Source organism: Lipotes vexillifer, unplaced genomic scaffold, assembly GCF_000442215.2.
Source record: "Lipotes vexillifer unplaced genomic scaffold, Lipotes_vexillifer_v1.1 scaffold583, whole genome shotgun sequence".
Classification (NCBI taxonomy): domain Eukaryota; kingdom Metazoa; phylum Chordata; class Mammalia; order Artiodactyla; family Lipotidae; genus Lipotes; species Lipotes vexillifer.
The window spans coordinates 1,817,085-1,832,767 of NW_006784184.1; the positions used below are offsets into that span (position 1 = coordinate 1,817,085).

The following is a 15,683-nucleotide window of genomic DNA, read 5'->3' on the forward strand; positions in this document are numbered from 1 at the left end:
CGTCCGCGTGGCGTTGTCTCCTGGAGCGCGCGCCGCGCGAGAAGCCCGCGTGCCGCTTTCCGGGCGAGAAAGAGGTAGCGACTTGAGGGATCCTGGCTCTGGCATTCACTGCTGGTTAAAACAAACCCCTTTTGAATTTACTTAACAAATGATCTCATCATGTGTTCAGCCTCAACCCTAAGCTCCACTCTTATTTGCTGAAGTCACTTGACAGCCTGTCTCCTTGGTGCCCGCAGACATTTACGTCCTAGCCCGCGGGTTAGTTTCAGGATGCCGGTGGTAAGTGTGACCCGGTGCTTCCTGCCCAGCCTGCCCTTGGGTCCCAGAGGATGGCACCCCCTGCCAGAGCTGCTTGGGTGACACCACCGGCATTTGCACCAGGCATGGTTCCTTGCGTGCAGACCTCAGGGGTCTTGTAGAGACATGGTAGCTGGTGGGTGTTTTGTGGGGAACAATTCCAGAAGAACCTGGTTCAGAGGCTCAGAGGCTGGTGAAATTATTCACACCATGTATCTGAGACTAGATTTGGTGAATGGCGTTGTGATCGGTTTGTACTTTTGTCACCACGTCTAAGAATATTTATGCAGGTTGATCACTTCCATGAAGGTATACCAAACAGTGCTGTGTCAGGTGCATCAGAACAAACTGTAATATTTTGTATCTGACCGTCACACCTCAGCCCCTCACTGTCTAGAAAATGCTGCATTTCCTTAAAGTGTTCTGTCCCCTCCCCACTTTTAAAATCTAGAATGGAGGGCTTCCCTGGTGGCACAGTGGTTGAGAGTCCGCCTGCCGATGCAGGGGACACGGGTTCATGCCCCGGTCCGGGGGGATCCCACGTGCCGTGGAGCGGCTGGGCCCGTGAGCCATGGCCGCTGGGCCTGTGCATCTGGAGCCCGTGCTCCGCAACAGGAGAGGCCACAGCAGTGAGAGGCCCGCGTACCGCAAAAAAAAAAAAAAAAATGGAGATCTTTACTGTGAAAGTAAACCTGCGACTGTGTTCCTCCTTCCCACCTCCAGTCCCTGAGGCAAGAACATGTTTTACATTAACGGCCAACAGTAGAACTTGCTGGATAGAACATGCTTCATTCAGGACTTGCTAAATGAACATTTGGGTTCCTACTCAGGCAGGCCAAAGTGGGTCCTGAAAGGGGGCTCCTGGGTTCTCATCTCAAAATTCAGTGTCTTCAGGTAGCTCATTCTTAATCCCTAAGATGTGGCTTCGACCCTGAGATGCTGCCTGACTGTGGGAGGTTGCCCTTCATGTAAGTACAGCGTTCCTTCCAAAGAGCATACGTGCTTCACACAGCTGATCGCTGCCGTGTTGGTGTTAAGTAGCGGAGGGCATAGCGGGAGAGAAGCTGGCCTCTGAGTCCTACTTGAAGGCTGGCTTTAGGACTTTGTGGTTGTGTGGCCTTAGGCTGATCTGGTTCTCTGAAGAGCCCTGATGTTCTTGCAGTACAGGTGGTTGTGAGAGTCAGACGAGATAGAATGCAGTTTAAGGTCTGGGAAATACTGTACAAATGAATGGCACTGTGGGTCCCTATGACCTTTCAGATTTGTCCTAACCCACTTTTATCAGTTTACAGAGCTTGATTAACTGTCCGCATTCTTTCATACTCTCACTGTCTTTGTGCCTGGATTCTCTGTTCCTGGAATGTGCTTTTCTGTAGGGCAACCCCCAAACACACACCTTCTCCCCTCCTTCATCTCCCATGGTATCTGTTCTTACCCCTTAGGGCACCAGTCACCCTGCACATAACTGCTTATACCTCTCCCTTTAGACAGTGAATTCTTTGCTGGACACATATTTCGTTAATCCTTACAACCATTTCAGTGCTGGTGCAAAGTAGATGATTAATAAATCTTTGTTGAAGGAAATGTAAAGAAAAAAAAGAACAGGTCCGGAACCAATATTCGAGTATCAAGACTTTATGTCACTAGTTCAAGATTCACATCCTTTGCAGGATTCTTATCTTTCGCTTTCAGCTATGCTGAAATTCAAGGCCTTCCATAACCTGACATTTTTCTCTCCACCTCATGATAGAGGTTTCCTGTCAGCACCCTCTTACTAGGGTACTTTTGAGAAGTCAGAATATCTGGGTTCCAGCTCTCAGCTGGACCACTCACTGGCTTCCTGATTTAACCGAAAAAATCACCTTTGGCCCAACTTCATCACTTATCAACAGTGAGTGGTATTGCAGTACTCCGGAACATTATGATTAGTTAGGAGATGCTTAGCAAGTAATGTTTAAAAATACCAAAGCTCGTGAATTATTTTACTTTAAAAAATACGGATTAGAATTATATCTCTAAAATAAAGGCTCTGTCTTTCACTTTCTGATAAGAAAGTACTTGAGGGAAAAAGGGCTAAATTATCAAAAGCAGTAAATTCTGCTGGATTCATATTCTGAATTCACCCATGAGGTCACTTCCTGTTCTGAAACTTTCAGAGTCTGAGTTCTCTTCACACTGAGACACAAATAAAGGCTGGCTTCGTTTTTCTCTACAAGGTATTACCACACCAGCAGAGACTTCAGTTGGTTAAATGAGCAGATGCAAATATACAGACTCTTGAGAGTGGATCACAGTGGGGGTTTCAGTGAAGGAAGGGAGCTGCCCCACTGACCACCAGCTGTGCCCGCAGAGGACACTCCGTCCTCCGTTGGTGACCGATGGCCGCCCTAGTCCTCATCAGAGCCGCTCAGGAGGGCCTTCTGGTAGTTGTGATCTGACTTCAGCTTCTGAATCTCAATGATTTCTCTGTCTCCAGGCCTCTTTACCCGTGTCAGGAAGCTGTAATGGGGAGACAATAATTGCAGATGGAGTGAGCCCCAAGTTGCCTTATTCCCTCACCCAAGGATGCGAAGGCATCCGCCGGCCCTCAGAGCATGTTTTTTATGTCTCTGTCAAATACTGTGGTGACTCATCTGCATCTCCGATTTCTTAGACAGCTCTCTTTGGTGGTGAAAGGACTCACAGTCACTTAAAGGTCAGTGATGTAACTGAGACTCAACTTAGTTCCCCCGCCCCACAATTTGTTGATTCACTGACCGGGCAGTAGAACTCAGAGAAACTATGGCCTGCTTTCCCTTCTGTTTGGTCTGTGTGGAACTCTCTCTGGGTGAACTCTCTCTTTGGGTAGGGAAATCGGGAAGTAGGAAAGAACAGAGGCGGCTCTGACGACACAGAACCAGCAGGACTGGGTGTGCAGTGGTTAAAGAGCCGGGCTCTGCCCTTTACCCCTTGGGTGACCTTGATCCAGTTACTCAGTCTTTGGAAGCCTTGGTTTCCCTGTCTATAAACATCACGTGCATCCTTTATAAAGTGAGCATTAAGTGGGGTAATTTACAGACTTTAAGTGCTGACTACAGTGCTGGGACACAGTCAGTGCCTAGGAATTACTAGCTACTCTGGTAACCTCGGGAGAGCGAGCGCTGACGTGAGCGCTTGCTGCTGTGGTGTCTTACCTGACTGTCACATGTCCCTGGGAAGTAGGGCAAATCCAGGAATAAGGTGTTGGGCTCTGAATGAACCAGGGACACAGCAGGGACTGCGGTTCAGTACTGATGCCTAATGCAGAGTTTTTCCTCTCAAACTGCGGACTTAAAATCCATCAGAACTGCATTCGAAACCTGGGTCTGTGAGGTCGCCGTGACCAGACAGACGGTCCTTTAACTTCTCAGACTTCATCACCCTCACGTGCAGACATAGAGTGCCTTGCACAGAGCTTGGCATATAGTTGGCCCTCATTAAGTGGTAGACATTAGCACTGCTTAGTTATGAAGGGTGGGGCGTGGAGGTAAGAAGGATGCAGTGTAATACATTTCAGGGACGGGGGCGGGTTAGGACAAACTTGGCAAAAGTCATCTTCTCTTGGACATACCAGTAAACCAGCGAGTAGCTGATGGCCACAATGCAGAGGGCGGCCAAGTAGTGCCAGCAGAAGCACATGGTGATGAACATGATGTTGGCGTCATCTTTCTGGTCCCATTCGGGTGCTCCAAAAGGCGGGAACAGCACAAACCCGATCTGGTGGATTATACAGAGAAGCCAGCCTTGTCATTAGGTGGGCCTGAGAAGCCCCCTAGCTTCCTGTGGCTGCCAGAGTGTCTGTAGTTGCCCAGACAACTCATTCCCCATGCCTCTGTTAGCATTGAACGGCCTCTGCACAGGAAATTGCTCTGTTAGCTCTGGTTTTAGTGTAGCCTTACTTAAAATTTCAGGGAGGGCCCACATTTCAGATGAACAGTTTTTAGCAAGTAGAGGCTGTAAGTGGTGTCAGTATCTCTGCTGGGAAGGGCAGGCAGGTAAATAAATCCTCAGCCTGCTCGCTACCTGTGCTCTGTTGATGACGCTTGTTTATGTGTCAGCAGGATATCGATGGCTAAAGTCACGTAGGTCAGGGGTGGGCGTGGGCAGAGAAGTGGCTTCTGACCCCCTTCGAGTGGTGTGTCAGTGCTGCATCTCCTGGATGCGCTCGGCGGGCCTGCTTCGTCCTTGCACCAGGTGAGGAGCATGGTTTTGAATAATTACCTGCCAGAACCAGGTGCCCTGAAGGATAACGAGGCTGGTACGGAAGAGTTCCAGCACGATGTTGTCCCGGAGGATCACTTCCAAGGTGAGGCTGACAGCCCCTGCGAACACGGCACTCAGCAGGAGGGAGTGGATGTGCTGGTCCAGCGGTGGCCGGTGGTGGACATGGTAGTACAAGAGGAAGCCTGTGTGGAGCAGGGGATGCTGTCGGGCCCGCCCCCGCCGCGGGGGATCCGTTCCCAGCTTCAGCCTGACTAGGAAGTCTCTGTCTGGCACTTAGGAAGTCAGTTTATGTGACAGTCTAGGGTAACAAACCGATGCAGGTTAGTGTGTGTGTGTGTGTGTGTGTGTGTGTGTGTGTGTGTGTGTGTGTGTGTGTGTGTGTCAAAAACAAAGAACCATTTTGCTGTGATTTTTTAGCTCATTTGGGTGTGTGTGTGTGTGTGTGTGTGTGTGTGTGTGTGTGTGTGTGTGTGTGTGTGTGTGTGTGTGTGTATGTTTATGTGTAAGCAGGTATAAGCAGCAGAGGATGAATCTTGATAATCTAGGGTAACAAACCGATGCAGGTTAGTGTGTGTGTGTGTGTGTGTGTGTGTGTGTGTGTGTGTGTTTTCATGTGTAAGCAGTTATAAGCAGCAGAGGATGAATCTTAACATCTCTTTACCGAATCTGTGGTAGGTGGGGTTCAGTCCAGGATGGGAAAGTGAGATATTGCTGATTTGTGACCAGTTGTGTGTTTGTACTTGACATTCAGTTTTACCCTCATTCAACCTTTTTTCAGTTCTTCCCGAGGTTCAGAAATCAATGAGGGGGTTGGATTACAACATGCTTTCCTCTCGTTCAGTTAACATGAGTTGCGTTGGGAGATGTGTCCTAGCCACTGGGTGCGAGTCTGGACAGTTGGGGTAGGGCACGGAGAACCTCTCCCCTAACCAGAGGGTCACCCCCTTGCGTGATGGCACCCCGCCAGTACTTTGTGCGGAGGGTGGAGGGCGGGGCGGGGGCGGACGCTGGGCGGGCAGGGGGAGCTGGTGCCCTGTCAGCCAGAGCTCTGGCTAAAAGCCTCGTGCTTTCCTGTGCTGCTTTATGGAATGTGCCACCTGTACCATCCAGAGCACAGGATCAAGTCCTGTGTAGGATTCTGAAGCTCAGAGACTAGGGTTTTCTGGGGAAGATGATTAAATTTGCAATATTTCTGATCTGCTGTGCTCCAGTCCCTCTAAGTCTCCGTCCACACCACCCAGTCACCTTCATTGGAAACTGCCACAGCCATGACCAGTCTGTCCAGCCCCAAGGGGATGTGGGTGATGAGGTAGGTCAGCATGTCCACGAGTCCTGAGACCCCAAAGAACAGGTACATGGTGCTGTGCTGCCAGTTCATGAGCTTTACCCAGTGGTCCTCATGGGACAGGTGGAGGTGGGGCCCGTCCGGAACAAACTGCTCTGCCAGCATGCCTGCAGGGAAACGGGAGTGGAGGTTAGGGAGGGAAGAACAGCTCCAAGACAAATAGACGGCAAAGTGACCCCAAGTCATGGCGAAGGTGGCCCACGGCTCTGTGGACCTACTCTGCTGCCTCAGATGCAGCTGTTTCAGGATAAAATACGTGTTTGCTGAGGAACCTGTGCAGACATGTTGCCTTTGTTGCCGTTCCTTTGGGGGAGGGGGGAGAAACGGCGATAGGAACGCAGCCACACAGGTCCCCAGGACATTTGTCCAGCAGTTGAAATGACAGCAAGGCATTGTCTCTTAAGCGAGAGTGTGGCTGATGCATTCTCTGGGGGTCCCCTCTGCCAAGCGAGCCGTGAGATAAACCTGGAAAGGAACAATTAGGTGGAAAATGATAGAATGCCAGCGAGACACACTGCAGGTGAAGATAGCCGTGGCAAGCCCAGCGACTCCCGGGTGTGTGCTTTTCCTGCGCCCGGGGCGAGCTCGGAGTTGAGGGTCCCTCCCATGGTGCTCAGCCTCTGTCCCAGACGCTGGGAGAACAAGGCCAAGACCACACCTTGGTGATCCTGGCCACCCTGTAGCTCAGGAGGCGGGGCCGGCACACAGGTGGAGCAGTGCCACAGTACTTGGGAGCAAAAGATTCGCCTTTGGCCTGGTGCGCAGAATGTTCCCGCAGCCTTGAATAAGTCCTCCGTGACAACGTTATGGGCCCTGTTTCCCAAACATTTCTTTCTCAACCCAGATCCCTCCTTTTTTTTTAATATTTATTATTTATTTACTTATTTGGCGGCACCGGGTCTTTGTTGCCACGTGCGGGCTCTTGGTTGCGGCATGGGGGATCTAGTTCCCCGACCAGGGGTCAGACGCAGACCCCGTGCATCGGGAGTGCAGAGCCTTAACCGCTGGACCACCAGGGAAGTCCCCAGCCCCTTTCTGAATTCATGTACAAAGGATGAAGGTGCTGGTGGAAGCAACCCAGGAAAAGGATGTCCCAGTGACAGGAGAGCAGAAGGCCTCCGAGAGCAGAAGGCCTCCGAGAGCAGGGACTGTGTCTGTTCCCCCCTGCCCCCTCCGGCACCCAGACAGCGAGTTCCCGGCATGTGGCAGAGGCCCCAAGAGACCGTTCTTGGATGAGTATTAGTTTCACATAGCAAGGAGGCTAAATATCATTTTTCTAGCTTTTCTAAGGCCAAGTTGATGCTGTCCTTTACCGTTTAAGCCACATGGGCCCTATCACTTTGCAGCTTCAGAGAGACGACAAAGCCTTTCTGATGCCTGGGTGACTGGTGAAGGGGACATTCAGCTAGACTGTGACCTTTGCTCACTCCACGGGGAGCTACTTCACTTGCTTCTGTTCCTTGGAGAAACTGTAGGCCAAAGGGGACAGGTGGCAGAATGTAGCTGCAGGGTGAGCTCCCTCCTCACTCACGTGATGGGCTGGTCCTGACGAGGAATTCCGTCTGCTCTTGACACCACTTGTTCTGCGAGGGCCACCAGTGGGCTGGATGGCTGTCAGGTGGCCATGGAAGTGGGTGGGTTTGTTGGAATGGGGCGCAGTGAAGGAAAGTCCCCCTCACACAGCTGTCTGTTGGCTTTTCTCACTCTCTTCCACTGCCTCTCTGACTAGCCTTCCGGCATGAATCCCCATCTCTAAGCGCTTGAGATTTGGGGATGGAGGGTATGAGTTGGGTGTTAACCACTCCTGAGATTCTAGTGGAGGGAGACAGCTGAGGGGAAAAAAGATGACTTTTCTAAAACTAAGCTCTGTTTAGTACCTTCTTATAACTCACGTACATGAGCTTAACTCTAATTTGTTCTTATTTTCTCTTTTTCTGTTTCGTCTTTTTCATAAAGTATGTCTTCTATTTCTACAACTTATGCCTGTGTTCCTACAAATTATATCTGTATCCTTCTAGGGCAAAGAATGCTGCAGTCTATGTGGTAGTTTTTCATAGTGTGAAACTTAGAACTATGATGTAAGGTGCTATTAAACTGTCAGTGTTACTAAGCTCGGTACACAATAGATGCTATGGTAAAATATTTAGCGCCCCAAATTCTTGTTCTGTTATCCCTGCCAGTGGAGACATCCATTTTCCACAGGGTCCAGGAAGTGGGTTACGGGTTCTGGGTATGACAAGGAGATCCCTGGGCCGAATGACCCCCTTCCTTACCGATGACTGAAAATAAAGTTCTGATGGCGGCTTCAGTGACCTCAAGACGCTGATAGTGGCGAGTCAGTCGGCTGCTCTTCCCCTTTTGGTGAAAGAACTTCAGTGGGTACTTCACTGACCACCACAGTCCAACTATCAAGAAGAAGCTCCCCGGGAGAGCGTGGCCCTTGAAATTTGCCATCGGGGTCCCAGGACACCTAAACAATAAAGGGACAGCTGTTAGGTGGCTGAATGGGGAAGACATAAATGGATAATTTGGCAGGAAACAATCCATGACCGGGGATTCCGAGCTGTGAGCCATACTGAGAAGGAGCCCCTTATTCTCACAGAATAAGCCTGTGTTATGTCACTGAAGTCTTGTCCGCTCAGTGAGTTGCAGGCCCAGGAGAATACCACTGGCCCTGAGGCTTTAGAAACGTGGGTAAAATAGGAGGGAGGAGGAGGAGGATGGGTAAATACTTCCTGATCTTAGAGTAGAAAAGCCTTTCTAAACAGAGAGGTAAAGGAGGGAACTAGAAAAGAGAAAGTCATCTGCATAAGCATTTTTTTTTTTTCTTTTTTTTTTTTTTGCGGTACGCGGGCCTCTCACTGTTGTGGCCCCTCCCATTGCGGAGCACAGGCTCCGGACGTGCAGGCTCAGCGGCCATGGCTCACGGGCCCAGCCGCTCCGCGGCACGTGGGATCCTCCCAGACCGGGGCACGAACCCGTGTCCCCTGCATCGCCAGGCGGACTCTCAACCACTGCGCCACCAGGGAAGCCCTGCATAAGCATTTTACATATAAAACACATTAAGAGGCGCACCATTTGGGAAAACGTTCGCAATGGCTGTGATACATGGATATTCCACTACAGAGCCTTTACAAGTTAATAAGAAAAAGACCGCAGAAGAATGGGCAGAAGACACACACCACATAATGCACAAACTAACACAAATTGATCATCTCACTGTAAAGATAACGCAAATGAAAAAATACTTTTCACCTAATTTGAAAAATTGAGGGTTTTTATGCAGCCCTCTAAGTGTAAATGAATATGGTCATTCAAATTTGGTAAAATGACAGGCTATTCAGCCAGAGATGTGTGGAGAGCTTGTATCAGCCCTTCCATGACTCATTTCTAGGGTTTTCCCTGTTAAATTCCCAGTTGGCCTGCTGCTCACCCCAGCTGTGCATTTCCCCGCTCATTCCCGAGTGTTCATTTCCATGCTTAGCTTGTGAAGCCAAGCGTTTCTGACCCCCCATCACCGCCCTGAGCTGTGTCTGTTTCCTGGCAGCTGAGCAACTTGTTTTCATGGCCAATACCAGCATATTTAAAAGTCGTTGAGTGAGGGGGACTCTTGTTAGGGTGTGGCCACAAAACCCACAGCCTTCCACTGTTGAGCTGAACTACTCCATAATATTGCCGCCTCAGCATCCTTTTGTGTGGCCAGTGGCCTGGAGGGGCCTTGAACTGACACCGGCCCCTCCTGTGAGCACGCCCTTGAAACAGCTGCAGAGTCACAGTGATAAACAGTCTCTTCCACGTCCCAGGGCCTTCCCCCTGGTGGACCCCTTGGATGAGCCTCCTGCAAAACTTACCAGAACCCTGGTTTTTTTGGTTTGAATTGTCCAGTCTGGTTTCCCTGGGAACCCTGAAGCACTCCATCTGTGGACCTTAATAAAGGCGTATGTCCCAGTCTGGCCTCCCTCTGCCTGCACCCTGCCTTGACCTCCCACCCTGTACTCCTCCAGGGCTGTGAGTAGTCAGCTTCTCTATTTCGGTTCTCTTGTGGGCTTTTGTCGGACTGAGGCTCACGATGGGACATCCAACATTCCAGGACCCTTATTTAACAAGTAATTTAACAATCACCACAGCTCAATTTGTTGTCTACCTTTGGTCAATTTCCAGTTCCCTGCAATTGCTGGTTTTGATAATTTTGTCTAGTGCTGTGCTTATATTTTTGCGGGGGGGCGGGGTGTGGGTGTTTTGCAGAAAGGAACTGCCTGTCTCTTTATGCTGCCGTAACTGGAAGGCCTTCTCATTCTTTTTTAATCCTCTACTGAAAAACATTGAAAAAAAAAAAAAGCTCCACTTTTCATTTAATGTTTAACACAGGTCCCTTTCCAGGTCAAGCCTGTTACACTCCTTTGTTTTCCTAGTCAGAAGTGCAGAAAAACCAGCTTTACAAATCCTCCCTGCCCTTCCCTATTTTCCTGAGAGGCAGAACCCTAAATGGAGGCACAGTCCTTGTCTGCTTGTGTGGCGTCCATACCAATTTGTCAAGCCTCACCCTTCCCTTTTACCTGGTTTAAAATTCATGCCAGTGGATCGTAGGGCCTGCAGCATGTCTGAAGAAACTCCTTTTAACTTTCTGGAAGGCTGAGGACGTTGATTTGATGGGGAAGAGGAGCAGGGGAGGTAGATTTCTTCCATTAACAAATGGTTAGATTAGGTACATTATAGAACGTCTAGAGAGAGAGGACGGGTCCAGTTTTAAAAAAGGAACAAGACAGTAACTTCAAGCAGAACAATAAAAATTTAGACTTCCAATAATTTGGATAATACCGTTCAGATAAAGTCCCTGAGAAGTCTAGCTTAAAAAATAATTTAAAAATATTAAATAAGAAAGCAAACATTTAAGGGGTGAGTGCCCTTGAATATACAGAATGGTGTGGCCATTGCACAGTAGAATACGTCGATCTACAGAAAAGCTACAGATAGGAAAACATTAGAAAGTGCTTCCACAAAGACAAATTCCCTTATTTTTTAATATGTTTACTCTCTTTTAATATTACATGAGATGGAATGGGAGTATGAAGGGAGGATTAAATGTTTTGAGGGGTAGTAGCTTTGAGTTAAAGCTGGAAACCGAGAAGGCTAGAGGTTTAGGCAACTTTCCATTTCACGTCTGGGGAGATCACTGGAGAAGGAACATTGTCTGAGTAAGGTTTCACCAGCTCTCCTTGTACTCCTAGTTTTTAACCATTTTCCCCAGTCTGCATTCCCTTTTTTTCATTTAAAGTAATTGAAATGGAAGACAAGGTAGGAGGTGTCAGAGAAAAAGGAGGTGAGAGTGGGGAAGAGGGGAGCACGGAAAGAGGAGGGAGGGAGAATTGTAGGAGTAGCGGGTGATGGTGCAGAGGAGAGGAGAAACCGTGGTCGGTGCCATTTGCCTGTAGTTAAAAATAAAACGATGTGGTGTCTTTTCTTTTTTAATAAATCCAACATTTCTCGCTATTTTAGATGGGGAAAGTAGGAATTGTGAAGGAAAGGGTGTATGTAGATGAGTGACAGGATCAGAAAAAGCAAGAAGAGAGAATTTTGTTCCTCATGTGCTTCGTCTTTGCAACCTCCAAAATTAGCAGGATCGAGGGCTTGGCATTCATGGCAGGGGAAGAGTTAAAGCCAATTTCCTCAAATTCGTGAGGACAGGATACAGATACATAGACTGCCAACTACACAGCCTGGACCTCTGCTTAGTTCCAGCCACACCTGTGACTTACGTTATCTTCACCGTGGAATGTTACGTAACCACTAACAAGAATGAATTAGCACTATACCTGCTGTTCTGGGAGGTTTTGCACGAGTTACTGTTGGGGGAGACATGAAAGGTGGAAGAGACTGCTTATAACGCGACCGTTTTGTGCAGCAGTGAACGTTCCGCATATCTGTATACACCTGTGTACAGGTGTATGATTTGCATGAACAGGGAAAGCAGTATGGAAGATAATTCGAGGGTATTTCGTGTTCCTTGAGCATTTCTGGCTCTGTCTTCTAGGCATGTGGTATGGTTGCACTTTCTGGCCCTCTTGCAGTTGGGTGGGGTCTTGTGAGTTGTGAGCGTAGGTGACAGTGTTACTTCTGGGCTGACATGTGTAATTGCCAGTTCAAGACCCCCAGAACAGTCACCTCTCCCTCGTCACTATCAGTATTCATGACGGTAGCTCCTCGGTCAGCCTAGATCCCAGAGTGAGGAGACACGGAGCAGAGCCCCAAATCAGCTGCGATGAACACATGGCAGGAGAAGTAAACGGGAAAGCATCACTGAGCTCTGTGGACCGTTATTATCCAGCAGAACCTAGCCTGTTCTGAATCATACAGCTGTATACTAGGCTAACATTAACAGGTGGGACACTCAGGCTTTTGTTGTTTTGTTTTTTTTTTTAAATATTGAAAATCTTTATTAAATCCAGGGAAGAAGTAGATGTGGTGCCATAAGAATGGCAGAAATTGTACCAAAAAGGTGCCAAAGACAATTGTGGTAAATTCTCTCTGAGCTGCCCTGACTCGTCACCTCCTTTCCTACCTGATATCACATAGATGCATTTTCTCTCTTGAAATGGTTCTTCCAGCCCGACCTTACTGTCCTGCCTAAAAAGATAACCTAATTCGAATTCAGGCACCCAGGGGTCTGTTACATTGCAGGGCAAGCCTGGAGGTCCATTTCTCGAGTCCAGTAGTTCTCTGTGGGGGACCGTTTGTCTGAAGATTGATTGATTGATTGATTGATTGATTGATTGATTGATGGCTGCGTTGGGTCTTCGCTGCTGTGAGCGGGCTTCCTCTAGTTGCGGCGAGCGGGGGCTACTCTCCGTGGCGGTGCGCAGGCTTCTCGTTGCAGTGGCTTCTCTTGTTGCATAGCACGGACTCTAGGCACGCGGGCTCAGTAGTTGTGGCTCACGGGCTTAGCTGCTCCGCGGCATGTGGGATCTTCCCGGGCCAGGGCTCGCACCCGTGTCCCCTGCATTGGCAGGCGGACTCTTAACCACTGCGCCACCTGGGGAGCCCTGCTGACGTTTTTGACGGTTACCAAGCGGCTGGTGGTGGTGTTACTGGCATCTGGTGGGCAGAGACCAGCCACTAGACATGACATCTTACAGCGCACAGGACAGTCCCCCACAGCAACAGATGTGCAGCCCCGAGCTCCTAGTGATGGGGTTGTGAGGCCCTGCTGTATTCGAGGTCAGCTTCCTATTCTGCTTTTTTTCTGGAAGGAAATAGAAGTTAGGCTGCCTGCCTTTCTTTGTTATTTACGCCAGGGTGTATTTTTCCCTTCAGAACTTTACGGAGTATAAGCCCACTACCCTGACAGTTTTTTTTCTTGGCTGTCCATATCCTTTTGTTTTTTGTTTTTGTTTTTCTTTTTTAAATAACAGCTTTATTGAGATATAATTCACATATCATACAATTTACCTAAAGTGGAAAATTCAGTGACTTTTGAGTATGTTCACTGAGTTGTGCAACCATCACCACAGTCAATTTTATAATATTTTCATCACCCCCAAAAGAAACCTTTCACCCATCAGTCACTCTGTTTCCCCCAATCCTCCCTCCTGTCCCCCACAGCCCGAGGCAGCCACTAATCTACTTTATAGATTTGCCTATTCTGGACATTTCATATAAATTGAATCATACAGTATGTGGTCTTTTGTGTTGGCCTCTTTCACTTAGCATGTTTTCAAGGTTCATCCCTGTTTTCCAAAGTGGCTGCACCACTTTACAATCCCACCAACAATGTATGAAGGTTCCAGTTTTTCTACATCCTTACCAACACTTAATTATGTCCATCTTTTTTAGTTCAGCCATCCTAGTGGGTGTGAAGTGGTAGCTCATTGTTTTGTTCCGTTTTGCTTCCCTAATGATTAGTGATGTGGAGCATCTTTTCATGCACTTATTGGGCATTTGTATATCTTCTTTGGAGAAATGCCTATTCACATTTATTGCTCATCTTAAGTTGGGTTATTTGTCTTTTTATTGTTGGGTTGTAGTAGTTCTTTATATATTATAGATACAAGTCCTGTATCAGATACATGATTTGGAAATATTTTCTCCCTTTCTGTGGGTTGTCTTTCTTGATTGTGTCCTTTGAAGCACAGAAGCTTTGAATTTTGATGAAATCCAGTTTATCTTTTTTTTTTCTTGTTTGTACTTTCTGTGTCATATCTAGGAAACCACTGCTTAACTCACCATCATGAAGATTCACTCCTATGTTTTCTTCTAATATTTTTATAATTTTTGCTCTTATGTTTATGTCTTTGATCCATTTTAATTAACTTTTTAGGTACGGATCCAACTTTATCCTTTCGCATATCTAGTCATCCCAGCCATTTGTCGAAAAGTTTCTTCCTTCCCCCATTGAATTGTCTTGGTGGCCTTGTCTCCCCTTTTACTCTTGAAAATGGATTTCATCAATCTTCAGGGGAGGGCTTTGCCTATAATAATGTCAAACTGTGGTGAAGAAAAAATAATTTAGCTATTGTGACACATATATTAACTATTTTAATAGAGTGTTGGGACAGTAAAGGGAGGACTCCAGTTCAGCCTGAGGGCAAGAGGAGGAAGATTACAGAGGGAAGTGTCACTGAAGCTTCCTTGAAAAACAGGTAAACAGAGGTAGTATGTGTGGAGTTCTAGGCAGAGCAGACAGCACATGCAAAGGCTGAGAGGCAGCTGCAGCTAATCATCTCTGTGGCTGGGTGGAGCTGCTCACTGTTTCTGCCCTGCCATCCCCACCGTCTTTACCGAAAAGACCAGGTGGCTTTCTCTTCCATGGGGGGAATGCATTAAGCCTCGAAATTCGATTGGGAATGGAAAAAGACAGTCTACTTAAAAAAGTCAAAGACCTTGGCTGAGTCCTATAAACACTCTGAATCTCAGTACCCCTCCTTCTAAAAGGGGACATTAATGTCTGCCTCACAGGGATCTTGTGAGGGTTAACTGAAAATGTCCAGCAGCTAACTAGAACAAGTGTGTAATGTCAGTTTCCTCTCTTCTCTGGTGCTCTTATACCCATTCCCGCAATCCATGGGGGAGAAACCTGGGCTTCTCTCTCAGGAGAAGTAAATGATTGAACCAAAGCTGCTGTCCTTTGCTTTGAGTGGCTGACCCTAAGGTGGGGAAATCACTGTTGAACCTTTACCTCACCTTGGAGAGGGTGGTGGTTGAGTGTATTTTTTTTTTTTTTAATGGGAACAGGAAGTGTGTTTGGTCAGTAGGGAACAGGTTATGGGAAGAATATGGCATATTCTTTTACTGCAGAACATGGTTTTTATACTTTCTGAATCTGTCCTTGCCAACGGAAACACTCAGATGGTTTCTGGTCTGCGTTTACTTTGGAATACAAGCAACCTTGCCTGACTCAGCTTTCTGTTCCTCTGCAAATAACAAGGTTGATACCCCTCGTTGTTCTATGAGCTGCTTATTAATAGAATGTGGAAGAAGCACAGGGTGCAGTGTTGAAAGTTCCAACAGGTCCTGAACTTCAGGCACGGTGTATCCCTGCTCTACACTAGCCTGAGAGGCCTTAAGCAACTCTGAAGTCCATCACTCGTCTTCAGATTTTGACAGCTACCGTGTCATTGTTATTTTCTCTGTGGGGCGGGTCCTTGAACAGCATGGTCAGAAGGAGTAAGACCGGAATGAGTCTGAACCTTGTTCTGGCATGAATTCATGATGATATGGAAAAGATCACCATGAACAAGAGCTCAGTGACCTCCCAGCTCGGTTGGGTTCCTAAACGAAAGATGTTCTCATTTCTGCTTCCGCT

At 47.8% G+C, this 15,683-nt stretch overlaps 1 protein-coding gene across 1 annotated transcript; it reads right to left on the reverse strand.

Moving 5' to 3' along the window:
• Positions 1 to 2,684: 2,684 nt before the first annotated feature.
• TMEM45B (transmembrane protein 45B) lies at positions 2,685 to 8,338 on the reverse strand. Its single transcript, XM_007456590.1, has 5 exons — positions 8,158 to 8,338; positions 5,785 to 5,991; positions 4,537 to 4,721; positions 3,887 to 4,032; positions 2,685 to 2,796 (listed from the first exon to the last, which is right to left on the reverse strand). Exons 1-5 carry the CDS (start codon positions 8,336 to 8,338, stop codon positions 2,685 to 2,687), a joined length of 831 nt encoding a protein of 276 aa, XP_007456652.1.
• Positions 8,339 to 15,683: the final 7,345 nt, after the last annotated feature.